The following is a 20464-nucleotide window of genomic DNA, read 5'->3' on the forward strand; positions in this document are numbered from 1 at the left end:
GACACTCCACTTGGAGCTTGTTCCTGTTCCTTGAGTTTCCCTTTTAATAAAGAAAAGCCTTAGTATACCCTATTTGGAGCTAGTATACGATTATCTAATTCTCATTCCCCTCACTTGACACAATCCGCTTCATTTTATTTTAAATTTTCTTTTATTCTTATAAGGAAAATCTCAACATCTTTTTTATGTGGGTGTTTCTCTGGAACGTATGCCTGTGCTCCACGCAAGGGTGTGCTGCCCTCGCAGGCCAAAAGAGGGTGTTAGAATCTCTGGAACTGGAGTTATAGATGGTAGCGAGATGCCAAGAGGGTGCTGGGAACGAAAGCCATGTTCTCTACAAGGGCAGCCAGGGCTCTTAGCACCATTCTTGCTCTCTTTCAGGACAAACCACTGGTTGGTGGGAGGATGGACAGAAAGATTTATCTATAAGCAACTTGCACTAAACATTTGCTGTGTTAGCTCGGTTCTCAGCACTAGGGATGTTATGCCAATAAGAAAATGCAAATGCTACTATCCTTTAGGACACGTTTCAGTGCGATAGCCGAAAAGCAAAATCCAAGTCAGTCTAGTGAGTGCATTACAGAGAAAATAAAGTGTGGAAATGAGGATATAAAGGGGTGTACAAAGAGTATAGATAAGATGGCTATGGAAGGTCTCATAAGGTGACTTTTAAATAAAAACATGAAAAAAATCATTATATTCCCCAAAAAAGGAAAAGAGTGATGTAGAAATATATATATGAGTGGGTATGTGGTGGTACATCCTTTAATCCCATCACTTGGGAGGCCACAGGAGAAATGTTTGTGAGGTCTCTTGGGCTACAGTGAGTAGGCAAGCCAGGACTATGTAGCACGATCTGATCGCAAAACAAGCAAAAAAAGATTAGGTATTATTCCTTAAAGAAGCCACGTCTAGTTGAAGTACCACAGAGTCTCACTACATGCCAGGGTATTAGAGTTCAGGACAAATGCTATGCTTGAACTGCCCGTGATTGTAATTGGTAAGAAAGTTAAAGGGATGGCTTGTGGATGCAAGAGGAGCAAAAAATCGCGCTTAAACTAATGGCAGGTGGGAGGACAAAAACCAGCTGCTTTTCTAATTTCAACTCATATATGCAAATGAGAGCTAGAAGATACCCTGAAATTACTGTGACATATAATTAGCAAAGGAAGTAACAGAAAAATTAAAGCAAGTTGGAATTGAGAATCGAGAAGACATTTGTGGATGTTCGGGAGGGAAGGACAAACATGGGAAGATGCACAAAGGTCTAGGGAAGTTTTTTTTGGAAACACTTGAAAAGGAGAAAAAGAAAAATGTATGTTTGTAAGATGGACCTTGGGGTCCTGCAGGCTGAACTGTGCCCCAGACATCATTGCAGACAGCAGAGTCGATGGGTCACACTGAAGTAGAGTGGCCTTTCCCAGTCTACATGACCACTGTCCTTGTAAATAAGGTAAAACTGGATTCATTAACACACAGGGAGAATATGAGAATGCTGGAGTCACAAGCCAAAGCGTTACCGGAAGTTAAGAGGTGCCCTAGAAGATGCATGGGGCCTGCCCTGGTTTGTCTTCTGTCCTCCAGAACGTCAGTGATTTTCTTGTTCGAATCCCCTTTAAAGCAGTTATGACAACAGCCCTAGGTAACTTTTGCAAGATGATTTTTGAGGCGAAAAAGAAAAGTGTTTTTCTTCAAAAATGGGATGCTTAACTGCTGCATCAGTTTATGCTTGAGCGGCTACAAATTGATCACACCTGCCTTTAATTATGTCGCATTTTTATTTCAGAAAATCACGTAAAATTCCAGGACCTAGCATATCCAGAAGCGGTTCTGATCTGTGTATGTAATATTAGATACTGGTCTGTGAGAGTCACTGATCAAGAAACAGTCCCTTCTGAGGAAAGAGACCTGAGCTTCAGCTACCTTCTTCCTACCTATAGTCCAGGTGCTAATCAACCACACAGCGGTCAGAACAAGCCCAAGTCTCCTGCTGTCTCTTCTCCCTGCAGAGAGCCCAGACACGGGGTCTGAGCCTCATGCGCATGCCCGGTGGCGAAGGTGCCAGCGATGGGAGCACTTTGGTCACTGTCTCCAGGCTGCTCATCCTCCACCGGGTTACCCCGGGCGCAGTTGGAGTTCTAATTTTTCTGACTTGAACAAGTCTTTCCTGCTCGGCTCGGCGTGAGAGCGGCGGGCACACCCCGGAGGGCCCGGTCCGACGGCAGCCCGGTTAAAGGGCTTTAGGCGAGCGCTCGCCCAGGGAAGGCGGTGACCTTGCGGTCGCTGTCCGCTTGACCCGCTTTCCCGCCAGCCTTGCAGGACAGCCTGACCCGCCCCGGGGACACGAGCGCGGGCATCTGCGGGTTCCTCCGCCCGGCACGTGCTCGCCCGGGGCGTCCGCTGCACTGCCCTGCACACTCCGGGCTGAGGCTCCTGCCTGCCGGGAGTGGAGGTGCGGGGATCTCTGCCCCCCACCCACCCCCCCCACGACCTGGTGACTTTAGCCGGGCCTCCGCCCTCTAGGCAACAGCAGTCAAGCTGCACGGCGCCGGTGCACAGACCCACGCCCCCCAGCGAGCTCAGAGCGCGCCGGTCGTGGGCAGGAGGCGAAGCTGGCCTCACTGAGCATGCTCGGCGGGGAGGGCGGGGCGCTCGGCCGCGCGTTCGGGAGGGCGCTGCTCGGGAGGACTCGGCGGCGCCTCGGCGCCCGCCCGCCCGCACGGCCGCACGCTCTCACCCTCGCTCGCTCGCTCGCAGCCGCGCCCGCCGCAGGCTGCGCCCGCCCCGCCCTACCCCGCCCCGCCCCGCCCCCCGCCGCTCGTCCCCGCCGCGGCCGCGCCGCCCGCAGCCGCAGCCGCTGCTCCTCCCCGGCGGCCGCCCCCCGCGGGTCCCTCCCTGGCTGCGGGAGACGCGGAGGTAGAGGGAGGACGCCGCCGCGCCGCCCGCCCGCCCGCCCGCGAACCCTTCGCCTCGCCCTGCCGCTCCTCGCTCTTGGGGAGGAACATGGGTAAGTCCTCCCCGCCGTCACAGCCTGACATTTTTTTTTCTACCCCCTTTTTCCCCTTTAGCGTGCTGCAGGCTGGTGGAGCATTTTCTCATGCAAAGTTCCCGGCTGGCTACCGGTCGGTCGTCGGGGTGCCGGGCGGCGGCCCTCCCCGGGGAGCACGGGCGCACGCGGGGAGCCGGGCCGGCGGGGTCGCGCGCGGGGTGGGGTCGGCGGCCGGCACCCGCGCCTCCCCTCCTCCACGCCGGCTGCCGGTCGCCGGGCCGCGCGGGGCGTCCCCGGGGCTGGGAGGCCGCCGTGTCGCTGCGGCTGCAGGCTCGCTCCCACCGCCGGCCGGAGCACTTGGCGGAACTTCCTCCGCCGTGGGCGCGACCTCTCCCCAGCAGCCTGCCTGCAGCCGGCACCGGCGCGGGGCGAGCCGGCAAGTTGGTCGGGAGGGCGACTTCCAGCCGAGCGCGAGAGGGGACAGCCTCCCAGGCGGAGGTGGGGACGGACCATGGGCCACGCGAGGCTGGCGGGAGCCGCTAGCTGTTGAATTTTGTGTTGGGTGACAGCGGTGTGCACGGCTGGCTCCCGGGCTCGAGCGGTTTTCTTGATTTGCTTCTGGCTACAGTAGCAGTCACATTACGGAATTTACACACTGGTTATTCTTTCCCGGCTCCCCCTGCCTAAATCTGCATAATCTGATTCTAGTTCCATTGTATAGAGTTAATCCTCAAGAGATTGCATATTTCAGAGCAATCAATGTTTGATAAAACGGTATGTATTTGAGCCTGAAATTGTCATCAGATACTGCTTAGCTGTGTAGACTTCCAAAACACCTGATAATTCTGTCCTGTAATTAAGAGCGAAAAGTTTCCTTTGATAGTAGGAACTCAGATCCTCTTCCCAGTACAGGTTCCCCAGTTTGCTTCCACTCTTGTCTGCCGTAATTTCCTCTGTTTCAAAGTGGCTTCCTTGGCGTCCCTCCACTGGGACGTTCTTTCCCCAGTCCTCTGTGCAAGTTATTTAGGAGTGTGCTCCTTTCATCCGTCAGGAGCGTGCTCAGCGCTTGTTCAGGGGTAGGCCCCGGCAATTCTGAACCCTCAAGGAAGTGTCTGAATCTACACATGATGTGGTGCTGTGGTCGGGTTTCCCGGAAGAGCTAATGCCTGGAGCTTTGAGTCAGACCTTTTGACGGTTCTGTAGGAAGAAGGCAGTTGGAGGAGGAGGAGGTGGTGGTTTGAATGAAGAAGAAAAAAAAAAAACTATGACCCTGAAACCCTGAATTTTATGTTCACTTGTTTTTCTTCTAATTGAATACTGCTGATACTTAAAGCTTTTTTTTTTTTTTTTTTGGTAAAAACAGGATTATCCCATTTGTAGTCCCTCTGTCTAGGAATCGAATTTTAAATGAATGCTAATCCAGATTACGGATTAAAATCTGCATGTTTTTAATTACAGGTACAGGTTTAGTGTAGAAAAAGTCTTTTTTTTTCCAAGTGAGATTTAGTTCAAACTCATTTTAACTAAGCCATCAAAATATCGAAGCAATGTTTTTTTTTTTTTTTTTTTTTTTTTTTTAGTGGGGGAAATATCCAAGGTCTGTTGTAAACTAGGGAATAAAAATACTCAAGACAGATTAAATTATTTAATCATCTTAACATCTTGAATGCTCTTGCTTGATTAAAATTAAAGACATGAGAAGAAGCCAAATAGAAACCCATTTTATTTTGAAGCTCCTCGGACCCCCCCCCCCAGCACTTGGGGGTACCTTTCAGGATTCATTTGGGCACTTACGTCATCTCTAACGGGGTTATTTGTATGTTTTGTACATTTACTCTTGAGTTCAAGAATTTTACACCTTAATTTTTGTATCTTTTCTAGCACTTTTCACATAGTAGGTGTTCAGTAAAATTTGGTCAAATTATTCTTAATACTGTCATTTACTTCCAGCTCTTGAACTTGAAAATGTAGGCCTTGAACGAATACATGGATTGGTAGACACACTGTGTAGATGAAGCTGGAGCAGAAAAGTCTAGTTGTAAGGCCTTTAATTTTTTTTTTTTAAAAAAAGGTTGTAGTGTCTTGGGAGTATGGGTTTTGAAGTCAACCTTAAGTAAGCCGTTTCCTTCTGTATTGCTATTTCCAGTGGTTAAGATGTTTTTGTGTGGTCAGGCCGTATATGAAATAATAAAACATTGAAACCTTGGAAGATAATCTTTTTTATCTGAGTCAGTGAAGTTATAGCAACTCCTAAGATACACTAATTAATGGGAATTACTTTTTAACTCTGTCTTTTAAAGAATAAGGTGTATTTATTTTAAAGATTTTTTGTGTGTGTGTGGTCCTGGGGTTGAACCAGGGCCTTGTGCGTGTTTGAGCCCCAGGTGGAACCCTTAAAGGATATTTTTATGACAATGATTTTTCTCCATAAGAAACAAAGGCATTTTTCTATGTAGCCGTGCAGATCACAGCTATTACTTTGTGTATATGTTATTATAACCCAGTATTGATTGACAATCAAGCTAATGGAGTGTACCGTGAGGAGGAGAACAGTGAGTAAGACAGTCACACTTCGGGGTTCTTAAAATCGTAGGAACTGTATGGCCCACAAATGATGGTAATGGAAGTAAATGTATTGAGTAGCGGGTAATAGCACACATCTCTAGTCCCACCGCATTGGAGGACAGGCTGAGAACAGCCGAGGTTCGTTAGTTACTCTCCTAAAAGGTAGAAATGAGACTGCTGACTAGGAAGAGGGGGATGACGTAGGTGAAAATAGGTAGGAAATTTTGAAAAAGTTTCTAGGGTATGATTAAAAAGCCCCATTACAGAAGTGGTGGGTGACAGAAGTGAAAACGTATTAGCAGTTACTGAGGAGTGGTAGATGTTAAATGCGAAGCCACAGAGTTGGGACTGTTGCTGTCACTTGGTGATAATGGCAATTTCACAATAGTGTCTCACGCTTCTTTGACATTCCCTTTTCTTAGGTCTCTATGTCTTAGGATAGTGCATTTTTTTTTCTTTTGTAGTATCTGTCAATGGAAATTTTGGTTTAATGTTTGTTTTGGAGAGAAAAAAAATCATTAAAATCAGTAGTAGAAAGTCTGTTCTGATTATAAAACTTTGATATTTGAAATTCAAGTTTGAAATATACCCCGTATCTCCGATGTCTTACAGTCATTCCTGTCTGTGTGGGATGGTTTTTTGGAGGCAGTTTCTCAGTAACAAAGCAAGTTTGTGAGCGTTGTCTAAAGGAATGGCCTACAAGGCTCTTTCTGAATTGGACTGAGATAGGGACTGTGCTCAAACTGCAGAGGGATAGAATTCTTTGGGTGCACGCCACTTATGCAGTATTGGTGCTTGAAGAATTCCTGGAATTAAGTCAAGGATAAGGATAGTGATGATGGGGATGGTTAGGTTAAGTTGGCCTACTAGTTTTCACTAGCAATGTTTGTAAGTTCCAGAGTTCTCTCGTGATTGGTTTTTCCGTTTTCTCAGAATGGCTTTAGATATCTCTTTAGATTCTCTATCTATCTATCTATCTATCTATCTAATCTATCTATCCACATACAACTTTGTATATACCAGATCATTGGACATCAGTATATGATAGTTAATTGAAACTCATTTGAGTTCAACGTATAACTGGGATTTATTTTTAGTGATTATTGATTTCCTAACGTGATTATATTGTATATTCACCACATAGAAGTAATAATTTCAACATGAATAGTAGTAAAAAAGTAATGATTTGCATGATATGAATACCTACTTTAATGTCGCATCTAAGTGCCTATTGATTAATTTTCAATGATGATTTTAATAAATTTTATAAAAATTAGTGAACATGCCTCATGGGCCAGAACAGGAGTCTTCAGAATACCGTAAGGTGGTAATCACCAGTGTCTGATGTCAGTTATCATGATGCGCTTTATATAATTTCAAAACCTTTTCAACAGTTAAATAATTGGGTGACACTCCATATTTTATTAATTCAAAGAAATAATTTATCTAAGAGGATAAAACCTTCTAAAATCTTGATTTTAAAGTAGTAGTTTTCAAATTTTAGCTTGCATAAGAATTGTTAGGCGAGCTTGTTAAAAAAAAATGACTGGGGCAGGCAGCCCATGCTTTTGATCCAGTAGGTTTGCACTGCTGAGACAGTCCCAGGTGATGCTGTATTGGGAATAGCACCGGGCAGCCCACGCTTCTGATCCAGTAGGTTTGCACTGTTGAGACAGTCTCAGGTGATCTGCGTTGGGAATAGCACCGGGCAGCCCACGCTTCTGATCCAGTAGATTTGCACTGTTGAGACAGTCTCAGGTGGTGCTGTATTGGGAATAGCACCGCCACATAGGAGAGGCTGGCAGACTTTTTCTGTAAAAGGCCATATGGTAAGTATTTTAGACGTGCAGGCCAGGAGGCAAAGTGAAGAGTGCTAACTGAAAAGAGAAATACATGGTGAAAGAAAGATAAACATCTGCAGCCTTTAGTGGGATTGAAAACCCAGCAGCATTGATTGAACACAGCTTGTACAGTACAAAGTGTGAGGATTGAATTGTTTTTAAGTATTACATCACACTTAATTATGGTTCTAACTTATCGTCCTATCAGACTTGATCGTAGATCTTCACCCATTAATGCAGATCTTGAAAGTAGTTTTATGATTTTTGTCTTAAGGGTTTTTTTTTTGTTTTTTTTGTTTTTTTGTTTTTTTTTTGTTTTTTGCATAGATATTGCCAGTTTCGTACAGTTTCTTTCTTGTTTCGGATGTGTCGAGGACTAATCACAGGGTCCTGTGCTCTACATATGTTCTTAATGCACATATTTCTTGTATGTGAGGCATTTTGAGGCTTCTTCCCTGTTCTCTTGATATGTCCCAATTTGCATTCAGATTAACTGCTTCCAATTGAGAACTCAGTGGGAGCTCCTGGTGAGCTTGGGAAAAGCTGCAGCTGTAGTTTGAGCTTGGAAAATCTACCTGTTAAGTTTTGTGAATATGTGGAGAGAGGTCTTGGAGGTCTTGGTTAAGGGCTGACAACACAGGAACTGCACTAAAGAGATCAGTTGCTCCTTCTGATTTAAGAAGTATCCAGATGGCTTTACTGTAATGTAAATTTCTCATTATCAGTTTTACATTGACTTCGAGATGAGATGCATTAAGAAACATCACATCTGAAAGGAAATTAATTTTCAAAGACACGGGTTTGGGCTAGTTATCTTCCTTCCTTCCTTCCTTCCTTTGTTCCTTTCTTCCTCCCATCCATCCGTCCGTCCGTCCGTCCGTCCATCCATCCATCCATCCTGTCTTTGCTATTTGTAGTGAGCGTTTCTTTTTGTTCAGATCATCTTCTGTGTCTGATTTTTTTTTTTTAATTTAAATGCCAGTTCGCTAGACTTTCTTACGGTAATGCAAGTTGAGAGTTTTCAGTTTCTTCTTTGATAGAGATGGACAGAATCGACAGTGGGTTTGTTAAATCTGTGGGTGCAAATTAAGTTCCCTGCTTGTGGTACGGTCAAGTGATTCACTGGATTAACTGCTTTTCTCCCCAAAAACCTGTTAGTGAAGAACAGTCAGCTTCAAAGAGTGTATGTTTTAAAGCATAGCTTGTAAGTTAACTAAAGTAGCCTCTTTGTGTTCCTCGTGTATCTTTACCAGCTAGTTGTAACACATCTTACTAGACTCCGCTTCAGGTTATACAGGATTAGCATATTCTAAGCTTTGAAAATACTCTTTCATATCATTGTTCTATGTAAAAGCTTTATTGCATTAAATTCTTAAGTAGTTGGGAAAACAAAACAAAACAAGCAAACAAACAGAAATCAACTGATAACAGGTAACTTACCATGAGCCAGGAAAAATTCCCTCAAAATCTTTTGGTTTAGTTTTCAGTTGCACTTTGCTATTATTCCAGTTGGCTGTGATGGCATTGCAAGCTCTTGCCCTTCCTGCCCTGCTTTTTAGGATGCTGGTGATCAAGCTCAGGTCTTGAGTTTTGCAAATGAAACACATTGCCAGCTGAACTTGTTCCTGTTGCATTGACTTATCTAATCACCCCAGATTGATATCCAGGAGAGGCCAAAGGTCAACTTGGTCAGACCAGTGAGTTTGTAGGGCTTGCAGATTGAGGGCTTACAGTAGCATGCATGGTTCCTTCCCTGTCCCTCAACAGCTGCATCACTGCCAAGTCCACCCTATCATGATGGCTACAGCACAACATGGAAGCGGCATCATAGGGACCTGCTTTGAGTTAAACCTCTATCCTTTATACTCCTGGCATCTGAATCTCAGGTGACTTCTGACTCCCTAGGGAGTCCCAACAGCACTAATACCATCACTGGTACCATAGACCTGGCTAGCACTGTGTTGTTCTCTTCTAGTTGCCATAGCTACCAGGGGCAAAGCCCAGGATGGAATCCTATTATACCTAGGGAAAAAACTGCCATAAAGCACCTCCCCAGACCCTAAAAGACTGTTTATTCTTCCATAAGTATCTTGAGATTTGGCTGCTGCAGTCAATATAATTAACTCACCATGGGTAAGTAATTTTTTTTTTGCCTGAGTAAGAAATGTGCCACTTGGAAACTAACTTGATTTGCATCCTAATTTTCATGAAGAAATCCTGCTGTGACGAGATATTTTGTTATCATCATCTCTTTGATTATTGCTATCCTGTGCATTGGGGATGTGATGGATATTTAGTCCGGTGATATTGATGTATACTATATTTTTCTAGTATAGCTACAGTGTTAGTGTATAATTATGATTTGCTATCCACGCAATGACATGATAATCTGCATAATACCAAATTTCTTGAAAGCTTAATATTAGAAGGTAAGATGGTCCTCAAGCTACAGTGTGCTCATATTGACAGGTAACTCTGTTGAAGTAGAAAATATAGTAAGTTAATACTTCTAGTCTAACTTAGCTACAGAATACTATGGTAATCCGGTAAACTATAAACTATCTCTTATTTAGCTTTAGGTCCATGGTACTGAGAATTAGTATTGTACTAATGTTCACTGGCATGGGAACAAATCAAAATTCACTGTGTGGTTTATTCTCCAATATGTATTTCTTTTACCTGATCCTAATGTTAAAGCATAGAAATTGAAGCCTATCTATAAACTTCTTGATTTGACATGGTGGTCAAAATGAAATGGTGACTTCTTTTTGTTGTTGTTTTTGTTTTTATTCTTTTGTGACAGGGTTTCTCTGTAGCTTTGGAGCCTGTCCTGGAACTAGCTCTTGTAGACCAGGCTGGCCTTAACTCATAGAGATCCACCTGTCTCTGCCTCCCCAGTGCTGGGATTAAAGGTGTGTGCCACCACCACCTGGCGAAATGTTGACTTCTTAAGTAGTCTGCAAATGTGGCTTCCCTGGACCTGCATTCCTACATGACAACTGATTAGTATTGAGAGGAGAAGCCTTCACTAAGGCTGTGTGGGGAAAGGCTGATATCATAGATTCATTTAAGGAATCAAATTGATGTTAAACTCTATGAAGTTTTCATCATATTTTGTATCCTGCAAAGTTGACTATTCAAAGTTGACTTATGAAGTTATATGAATTCATAGTATGTGGGGTTTCTATTACTGCTTCTAAATTACAAAAGATTTGATTGCATTAAAATGGGGTATGTTTGAACTTCATTTTGAAAATTAATAAATTTAAAATTAAGAAGCTACGAAAATTAAGTCATACAACTAGCCAATAGCATAGCTGTGATATATAGTTATGAGCTATAATTGAGCTGAATTTTCAATTGACCAGAATAATTCAGAGGAAGAAAAGATTTATTCTTGGCTTTTTCATAAGCTGTAATATAGAGGTTTGAAGAGAAGACTCAGTTTTAAGTATACTTCCTGCTCTTAGAGAAGACACAGTGTGGTTTCCAGCATTCACATAGTGGTTCATGACCATCAATAACCAGTTATAGGGGATCCAGTGACTTCTTCTATGTGAACCAGGCATGCACATGGCACATCCATGTCCATCGTGTGTACCATGGACATGGTACATATGTTCATCCAGGCAACACATCATACACATAAAATAAGTCTTAAACAAAATAAAATTAAAAATGACATCTGTAGTATAACCTTTGACAAGTTACTTGAACTCTTTATATACTTATTTTATCTGTGCCGTAAAAATACTGTCACTATTGAATAAGAATAGATTAGAACTGAAAATGGAAAGTAATGGAGCTTGTTTCAGAGCAACTGTGACACATTGTAACACATGCTAACACATTGTAACATTGTAGCCCACGGTAACACATTGTAACATTGTAACACACTGTAACATTGTAACACATTATGACAAATTGTAACAAGTCATAACATTGTAACACACTATAACAAATTGTAACATTGTAACACAGGGATCTCCAAGCTGAAGCACCTGATGAGAGCTTCACTATCTCAGACCAAGTGCAGCCGTACCCTTCCTTTATTTTTGGTCTTTGAGCATTAATTTTATTTCCTAGGGAAAATAATGGGATCATCAGAGTGTAATAGAGCTATTAGATTGTTTCTGAGGAGTATTATTTTATTATGTTTTACAAAGACTTCCCTAACATTTAAGAGTTAACATAAAATTGTTACCTACAGGAGAACTACAGAACGATAATACGATTAGGTGACTCACTGTTATTTTTAAGTTACGGGAAAAGTCTTACACAGATTATTTAAAATAATCTCAAATAACTAATAAGTTCTCTTTACTTGTGCTGGGATTTCTTAATAGAACAAACAAGCCAATGGGATTCATTGTACGTCCACACACCGTGGCTTTGAAAGCAGTGAGAAATGCATACTGTCTTAGGTGTTGTGAAACAAGGACTTTGTCAGGTTGGAGAAAACTATTTGCTGGACGTCTTGGAAAATATTCTTATTTGAAGAGTCACTAAGTGTTTGGTACTGATTATTGCAAGCAAAGCCGAAAGTTGATGAGCGTAGCTTCATAGAAATGTGGATGCCAACTGACCCTCATAAAATTGGAAGATAGGTTTGGTTTAAAATATAATGAGAACAAATAAAAATTTTATGTGAACTGATAAATTTCCTTTTACCTGCAGAAATTCAGTGTTGGGGAAGATTATGATGTTAAGTTACAAGAGAGTTCACAGCTGTCCACTGAGCTGTGCTTCTGGCTTTGACATGGTTTGTACAAGCACAGTCAGTCAAATGAGAAGAAGACAGCATTACCAGTGTAGGTGCTAACAGAAGGTGACAGAGCAAGGAGTACACACAGTTATTCTCCACTTCTGCAGAAGCTTGTCCTCTAATTGTAGACAAAGAGTAATGGAAAGCAATGAATAATAGAGACAGATAAAACCATAGTGTGGAATCCTCAGAGAAAACACAGACTCCAAGAATTGAAATAGTGGCAGATCCCAGATTTCAGCACCCAGTGCACATTCTCTGGCGCACACATGTGTCTATTCTGTGTAAGGATCTAGACTGTTTTCCTAGAATTTACTTCCTTTATGAGCTGAGCACCTATAAAAGCTGAGTCTCTCGTAGACATCCCTTTTGATACTATGGCAGAGACTGTCCCTAGCCATTTTACTTTGTTTTGTTTTTAATTACAAATTTAGACATGTGGACAGTTGTTACCTAGTACAACTGGTTAATTTGGTTGGAAATTTTTCATTCTTGAGGAGCTTCTGTCTACATAAAGCTTATGGAAAGTCCTTGTTTTTGCACAGTTCTGGTCTGCTCAGAGTGAGTTTCATTCATCTCTATGAAGTGCTAACTGCCTGGGCAGAAGAAGGCCCAGAGCTCTGATTCATTCCAGCGTTGGTCCATACTCTGGCCATGTTATCCCGCTTCTGCATTCAACTTGGTTCACATACTTTCTTCACAGGAAAGTTGCAGTTATTTCATAAGATGTATGAATGTGAGCATCCGTTTCCAAAACCGAAAATATAATCACATTTGGAAAACTTGATCTTGTATGTTTATTGTGCTTACATAACCATGCAGTGAACATTGTTATTATAACAGATTATATTTTTGAAAGATGGCCATAATAATTTCCTGCCTCACATAATTTTCTATAACTTGCTACCCCATTTGAGAGTTAGGATCTCTTTCTCCTGTAGAATCTTAATATGCCGGTGACTTGTTTTTGATCTGTTGAATACAGAACTCAGCAGGAGTGTTACACTGTGTGACTTTTTTGTCCCCGTCATAAAAGTTACTGTTGCTTGTTTGTTGGAACACTGCTCTGTCTGCATGCCCAAGGCTGCCAGGGTAGTGGGCAGTGAATGAGGCCTTGTGGAGAAGTGTTAGTGTCGGGGGTTAGGCAGGTAGTCCTAGTGCTCAAGCCCTTCCTGGCCAGATTCAGACCTGTAAGCACATGAACCTTTGCATGGTTGAGATGGTGTTTCAGATCCAGCCATTGGGGCGCTTCAGAGTCACCCCGCATCATCTCTAAGACTCAACACAGAAAGTCTGAGCTTTGTAAGGAAAATAAGCAATCTGCAGTGTGTGCGTGCACATTCCTATCTCAAAGAGTCTGTGTAGGTAACATAATGGCTCTTGTTCATACCAGTAAGTTTGTTGTGTTTGTTGAATGGTGATAATTGGAGCATTTCCTCAGTAAGAAACAGATTGATACTAAAATTCATCATAGAAGTAAACAAATGTTTCCTGTGTTTTTCTGTGAATAACTTGATAGGGAATTTTGCCGGGAAGTCCTGGTAACTGTATGACAGAGTATTATTTTATTCAGTAGTAATCGCCATCTTTCAAAATAATGATAGGTAGGTAGCTAGGGTGTAACTGGAGGTTTCTCTTCTGCGCCCCAGTTTCTGAATACCCACTATGAGGCTTAATATTATTTGCAAACTGTTTGGCCTATTAGCTCAGACTTATTATTAACTAGTTCTTACAACTTAAATTAATCCATTTCTGTTAACCTATATAGTGTCATATGGGCATGGCGTTACCTCACATCTTGCTTCTCTAGTGGCTGCTGGGGTCTCTCTGATGCCACCTTCTTTTTTCCTGTATCTTTTCTTGGATTTCCAGCCTGGCTTTATTCTTCCTGGCTATTGGCCAAATCAGCTTCTTTGTTAACCAATGGTAATAAAACATATTCACAGCATACAGAAAGGCATCCCATGTCACAAGCGGTTAACAATAGTCATTTTTAGCATTTGGTTGCTTCAGAAGAAGGTGTGTATGTGTACTGTGTACATGGGCACAGAGTGCTTCTGGAAGGATACATGAGAAGTACTAATGCAAGCTGCTTCTCGGAGTAAACTGGGATATGTAAAGGAATGCTCTTTGAAGTAAAAATAAAAAAAAATGATTTCTGTATTATGAAAATGGGGAGAGCTATGTTGTGTTCATCTTTGTGTCTTTAGCACTGAGTGTGATGTTTAGTGACTGGGCCTCTAGTTCATAGTGAAAGAAATAGAAAGTTGATTGATGGAGGAAGGTCATTGGCTAATAAAGGAACTGCCCTGGCCCATTTTATTGGTTAGAGGATAGGTGGGAGGAGTAAACAGAACAGAACACTGGGAGGAAGAGGAAGTGAGCTGAGAGTCTCGACAGCTCTCCTCTAGGGAGCAGAGGCCTGAGAGAGACGCCATGCCCTGCTCCCGGGATGAAGCTCCGACCCAGGATGGACATAGGCTAGAATCTTCCCGGTAAGCGCACCTTGGGGTGCTACACACAGATGATTAGAAATGGGCTAAATTAATATGTGAGAATTAGCCTAGAAGAGAATGGGCCAAGCAGTGTTTAAAAGAATACAGTGTCTGTGTAATTATTTCGGGGCATAAGCTAGCCGAGCAGGCGGCTGGGGTGCCAGGGACGCAGCCCCACCGCCCTTATTACTACAGTTGATGTTATCTTAATTTTTGATCGCCTTATGCATAACATGTTTAGTTTTTCTTCACATAGCTCCTCAATTCTCAAGAAGCTATTTATAGATCTGTATTTGTCCATGTCCAATCGGAAGATGAACCACAGAAAGAGAGAGAGAGAGAGAGATACTGTTGTGGGATTTCAATACTTTCAATAGCCAATGACTTTGGGGGTTTACGAATCCTAGGGCGTGGTCTTGTCTGCAGAAGTGACAACTTTTAAGTTTAGGGAGAGGGGCTCGCCTTCTCTTGCTCCTGTGCTCTCTTGGTTGGTTGGAGTGGAGAGGTGACTTGCTCTTCACCCCAGGACAGAACGACTGGACAGAGGCACCTGGATCAGCAGCAGTGTCTAAACCATTCTGTATCAGTGAGTGTTTACCCCTATCTTATACCTAAATAAATTCTTGAGAACCCTTAACAGACTCTCAACAGACTCTCAAGACATCTCACTACAAGATATTGTAGCAGGAAACATGAAATCTAAGTTTGAAGACATAGCGTATTGTTCAGAGCATTTTTAAAATATTTTACTTCATGTTTGCTTGTATGTTTGTGTGCCTGGTGCCAGGTCAAGGGTGTCAGATCTCCTGGAACTGGAGCTACAGATGGTTGTTAGCCACCATGTGGATCCTGGGAGTTGAACCAGAGTCCACTGGAAGAGCAGCCAGTGCTCTAACCGCTAAGCTATCTCTGTAGCCCCTGCCCAGAGCCTATCAGTGCTTGCTCTTTAAGCCCCTGTCTCAGTTGGTGGTGTGATTAAGAGCCTGGTACTCTTTACACATGGAAGAGTGCACTGTGGAAGAACCCTAAACCTAAGACGCCAAAGGCTTATGTACGGTGCCTGCCAATAAATATATACATGTATCTTTATCCATTCTATAAATCTTCCCTTGCAAAGAAGGAAGCATCTCTGTGTATTGCCTTAAAGACGAGTTAAAAACAGAGCTCCACAAGGGAGAGTCTAGTATGCAGTTGTAGAGTTTCTCCAGAGAGGGGACCTGACTTTACTGTACCCTACCTTTTTTCCCTCCAGTAATTACCATGGTTCAGAAATGCCAAGAATAGAGGAAATTATCCAGACAGTAAATTTTTTAGGTAGGGTGTGTGTGTGTGTGTGTGTGTGTGTGTGTGTAGTGCATACTTGTGTATATGCTTATGGAGGTCAGTGGACAACTTCTGGTAGTACCCTGAAAACCGTTGTCCACCTCCGTTGAGACAGGGTTTCCCGTTGGTCTGGAGTTCATCAATTAGGTCAGACTGGCTAGCCAGAGATGCTGAGATCCTGCTGGCTCTAGAGCTACAAACTGCTGAACATTTTCACGTCGATTCTGAAGACTGAACTCAACGCTCTCACGTTATGAGATAAAGAACTGTGCCAGCTGAGCTACTTTCTTTCTCAGTTCAGCACACAGTAAATTAAATAGAATATTAATGATAAATTATTGAGCAGTGGTAGACTAGGGAACTCTAAAGCCAAGAAAGCCAAGAAAAGGTATCCAAGGGAGGAGAAAGCAGATTTTTTTTTTTTGAAATACCTAAGTTTCATTGTTCTGACCTTTCTCCCTGGTCGTGAGGTCAGATCCAGAGCCCCGCATATACTAAACTTGTATATGCTAGCACTAAGCTACAGTCCCTGGTGGCAGCCTTCTGCGTAGCAGTTCACTTGAGTTCACAGGCCAAGGCTGATCTGTGGTCGCCTGGCCTGAAAGCACAACTCTGAAGGAAAGGAGGCTGGCAGTGCTGGGCTGAGTGCACAGAGCATTGCAGCCGAAGGTGAGGAACTAGGAGGCAGTGCTAGAACCTGCAGCTAGAGAAGCATTCTGCAGGAAGCCAAAGTTCTTCTGTCTGTGAGACAGGGTCTCCAGCATCTGTGTGTAAGGGAGTGCAGAGGCAGTGCCAAAAACCCTGGCCTGACCTGGGGGTTAGGTGGACTGTCAAGGACTCTACTGTGCGGAACTGCATGAGTTCCAGGAGAAGCAGGGGATGCCTGGGAAAGCCATCACTTCCAGGCATTTGACACTGGGAAAAAATTTCTCTAACCTCTGCCTCCCTCCCTCCCTCCCTTCCTCCCTTCCTCCCTTCCTTCCTTCTGACAGAGAGTCTCATTGAACTCTTGAGTCCCTGATTGAGCTGACCTGACTGGCCAGAGAGCTCCAGGGATCTGCTCCTACATCTGCCCCCATCCCCAACACTTACAGAAGCACCCTCAGGTTCCCGTGCTCCTATCTATGGCTTGAGCCCTCTCCTCAGTCCTATCTCTCTCTAGTTTGGTGTTTGTAGGTCAGGCTGAAGGTGAACCTGCATATGAAGAACAAATAGGTTAGTTGATATCTGATGTAATCATTTGTTCAGAATTTATTCATTTGTTTTAAGCATGTGATGTATTCGTGTTTTTAACCAGTCATATGTTCTGTTTTCTTTGTCAGAATCTGTTGTATGGTTTTCCTCTGCTGTCAGACAGACATATCCTAGAATCTGGGGCAGAACTTAGAGGTAGGATATCGCTTACACTTGAACCTTAAGTACCAGGAATCAACAATGCATCATAAGCAGGCACTTGAGTTGATGCTGAAGAGTTGATGCTCGCAGCCTCAGTATTAAGTCTAAACCTGTGTACTAACTTCAGGAGCCAAGTGGAGTGTGAGAGTTAAGAAAAAAAAAATAAGATGGAACCTTAGATGGGAAACACAGGCTAATAAACTGCTGAGACATTGTTCTGGGAGAATCCTAGAGAGTGCTGGTATCCTGAGAGTCTTAGGTGGTCTCGCAGGTATCGTAGGCGGAAGAAACTGTAGCAGGGCAGATAGGTTTCAAGTGGATATTTTATTTTTGTGTTTGTACAACTCAGAAGTGAGGTTTGCAAGTACGAGCACATTCCTACCATTTCGTGTCTTCCAGAACTTTGCCTCTGTGTAGAGGTTATTTCAGTAATTCCCAGCAATCTGGTAATGGCAGGTGTTTACCAGCATTGTTCCAGTATGGTTCTTGGCTTTCTTTTAAAGAGTTTAACATGCTATCAACCTTTATTAACTTATCTACATTGATTTTTCTCTATTGTCTTCTATAACATCCTGGTTATTGACCACTGTTTGACATGGAACTCTAGTAATTCTTTTCATTTAGGTGCCTGTGGAGAAAACACCACCCCAAATATTTTACTTGTTCAGTTCTTAAAGAATTAAAGCTTGGGTCTTACTGAGACTTGTTCTGTGACTAAATACAAAGATAATGTATTAATTTGTCATTTCTTTCATGTTGTATGCTAAAGCCATATTTGACAGTGTAGAACAGGAAACAGTTGTTGAACTCGTGGTGGCTGTGAAATAGAACTGAGCTGTGCCCTGCTCTTAAGCACTAAGGTTTAGTATTGAAATCACGAAGACTGGCTGACTCTCAGCTTAAACACGACTCTAGTAAGACAGCAGGGTTTTTCTTCACTACTTCAGAATGGATGAGGCCCGGGCTGTAGCTCAGTGTTGGAAAATTACTTAAGGTAGATGGAACTCAAAGCCTTCAGCCACAGCCTGGAAGAACGTGGCAGGGAGGGCAGAGAGGGGAAGGGGTCATTGCTCAGAATGTTTTTTATAAGAAAGAAGATTGCTCAATAAGTTTTGTACCGGCTTTCTGAAATAGCAAGAGAAGCAACCCGCAGTGATTGGAGTCATTACTTTTGTCATAATAAAAATATTTCTTAGTCAAGGCAATTTACGTCATAATTTGTAACAATATGTAAGTACAGGAAATGGAAAAATTAATGTTGTCAGGCTCTATTACATTTTCACTCGGGAGAGTAATGTGAAAATGTTCGAATTTCCCGTCCAATAAAGAATCCACCAATAGAGCTTTATGTACACAAAAGTATAAAACTAAGGAAAAAAAACCCCACAAAATTGGAATTGTATGAATTTTTGCAAAAATAATTTTCTGAATCAGTTTACTAACTTAGGAAGTTACCTAAGTTTCTAATTCAGTCCTGTTTTAGAAGTTGACTAAATTCACGTGGTCTTGTTTTGTATGAAGTCAGCTTTGAGTGCAGTGCAAGAGGCAGGTGATGGGTGAGGTGTATTTACAGCTCGTCTGTGGGACGAGGAGCCTTTCCCTGTGGGGAAAGAACAGACTCAGTTCTTTCTCCTCGCTGTCTTCAGATAACTGGCAGAGAGCAGCATAAGGAATGAAGGTTGACTTTCTAGCCCATCACTGCAGGAAAGTCAGGGTGGCGGGGATTGGAGGCAGCTGGTCACGTTGTACCTGAAGTTTAGAAGGCAGAGTGGAATGAAGGCAAATGTTCAGCTCACCCCATCCTCCCCCACCACTGCCACTGCCCTACCCACCCCTGCCATGACCCCCACCCCCTCTGTCCAATCCTCCACCAGCATTCACCCCTGCCACCAACATCACCCCCACCCCATCCAATTCCCACTCCTGCCACCTTCTTGTATTATTTTTTGAGACAGAGTCTCTCTCCATAGCCCTGGCTGGCCCGGAACTCAAACTCACAGCCTTATGTTTGACTGACTGGTCTTTCTTTCATTTGGTTCTAGACCTCAGCCCATGGGACAGTGCTGCTCACATTCATGATAGTCTTCTCTCTAAAGTTAGACATTTCTGGAAATGTACTCTAGGCACACCCTTGTGTTCAAATGATTTAAACTCCTGCCAGGTTGACGATCAAGATTAATCTTGATCAAGTGGATAAGTCTTGAGTAGATGCAGGGTTTCGGTGTTACTGCCACTGGTAGGCCATATTGGGAACAAGCTCGTGCATGTGAATAGGTATACTATATGCTAGGGCTATACATGCACTAATAAAAGAGTGTACAGTTTATGAAGTTTAGAGTTTGCATTAAATAGCTTATTTTTTCTTCACACATAGCATTCCTACTTCTTAAATGCTATTTGAATGTCCTCCAAGTATTGCAATATGCACTTTGTATAGTAATTTTTATCCAGATTCATCTTTTCCACATCATGTATTTGTGCCTATGAGGCATATTTAATATTTCTTTATATTCCTGTTAGACCTTGCTTCTGTGGAACAATGTCACACATATTTAATATTTATATTTCTGTTAGACCATGCTTCTGTGGGACAATGTCATAAGAACTAATTGAAAGAAAATGGCTCCCTATATATACTACCTTCCTTAATATTCAAGGTTTTTCTTCGACTCAATAATAATTCTGAAAGTAATAATAAATTAATACCTTTTAGCTATTGTTTCTGAGTTCTTAGTTGTATGTGTGGGGGTGTGTGTGGCGTGTTTAAACTAGCTGACATTTTGACAAATATCTGTAGTAGCTATAGCAATTAGAAATGATTTTTCTACTAACTTTTTCGGCTTGTTAGGAAGTAAGCTCTTGCTTTGTTTGTTCACGTACCTCTCCCATCCTGAGACTCGTGAAAGGTGGCAGTGGTGTTAGGAACATGTGCTGGCTGGTTTTCCGTCCACTTGACACAAGCTAGAGTCATCAGAGAGGAGGGAGCCTCAATTGAGACAATGATACCAAGAGATCAGGCTATAGGCAAGCCTGGGGCAGTTTTTGAGTTAGTGATTAAAGGGGAGGTCCCATCCTGTTAGGACTGGTGCCA

At 42.8% G+C, this 20464-nt stretch overlaps 1 protein-coding gene across 4 annotated transcripts in view; it reads left to right on the top strand.

Moving 5' to 3' along the window:
- The first annotated feature begins 2660 nt into the window (after positions 1–2660).
- Rap1gds1 (Rap1 GTPase-GDP dissociation stimulator 1) overlaps positions 2661–20464 on the top strand; it is a 113736-nt gene continuing 95932 nt past the window's right edge. For 3 of the 4 annotated variants that reach the window (XM_041653195.1, XM_041653205.1, XM_041653216.1), the window contains exon 1: positions 2661–3007. In XM_041653195.1, the coding sequence (XP_041509129.1) occupies positions 3004–3007 (4 nt within the window). In that variant the 5' untranslated portion in view covers positions 2661–3003. The remainder of the gene's footprint in view (positions 3008–20464) is intronic. The other variant, XM_041653214.1, reaches the window with a different exon arrangement.

This window comes from Microtus oregoni, unplaced genomic scaffold, assembly GCF_018167655.1.
Source record: "Microtus oregoni isolate MIOR12 unplaced genomic scaffold, Mior012 000000F_ref0000247, whole genome shotgun sequence".
Classification (NCBI taxonomy): Eukaryota; Metazoa; Chordata; class Mammalia; order Rodentia; family Cricetidae; genus Microtus; species Microtus oregoni.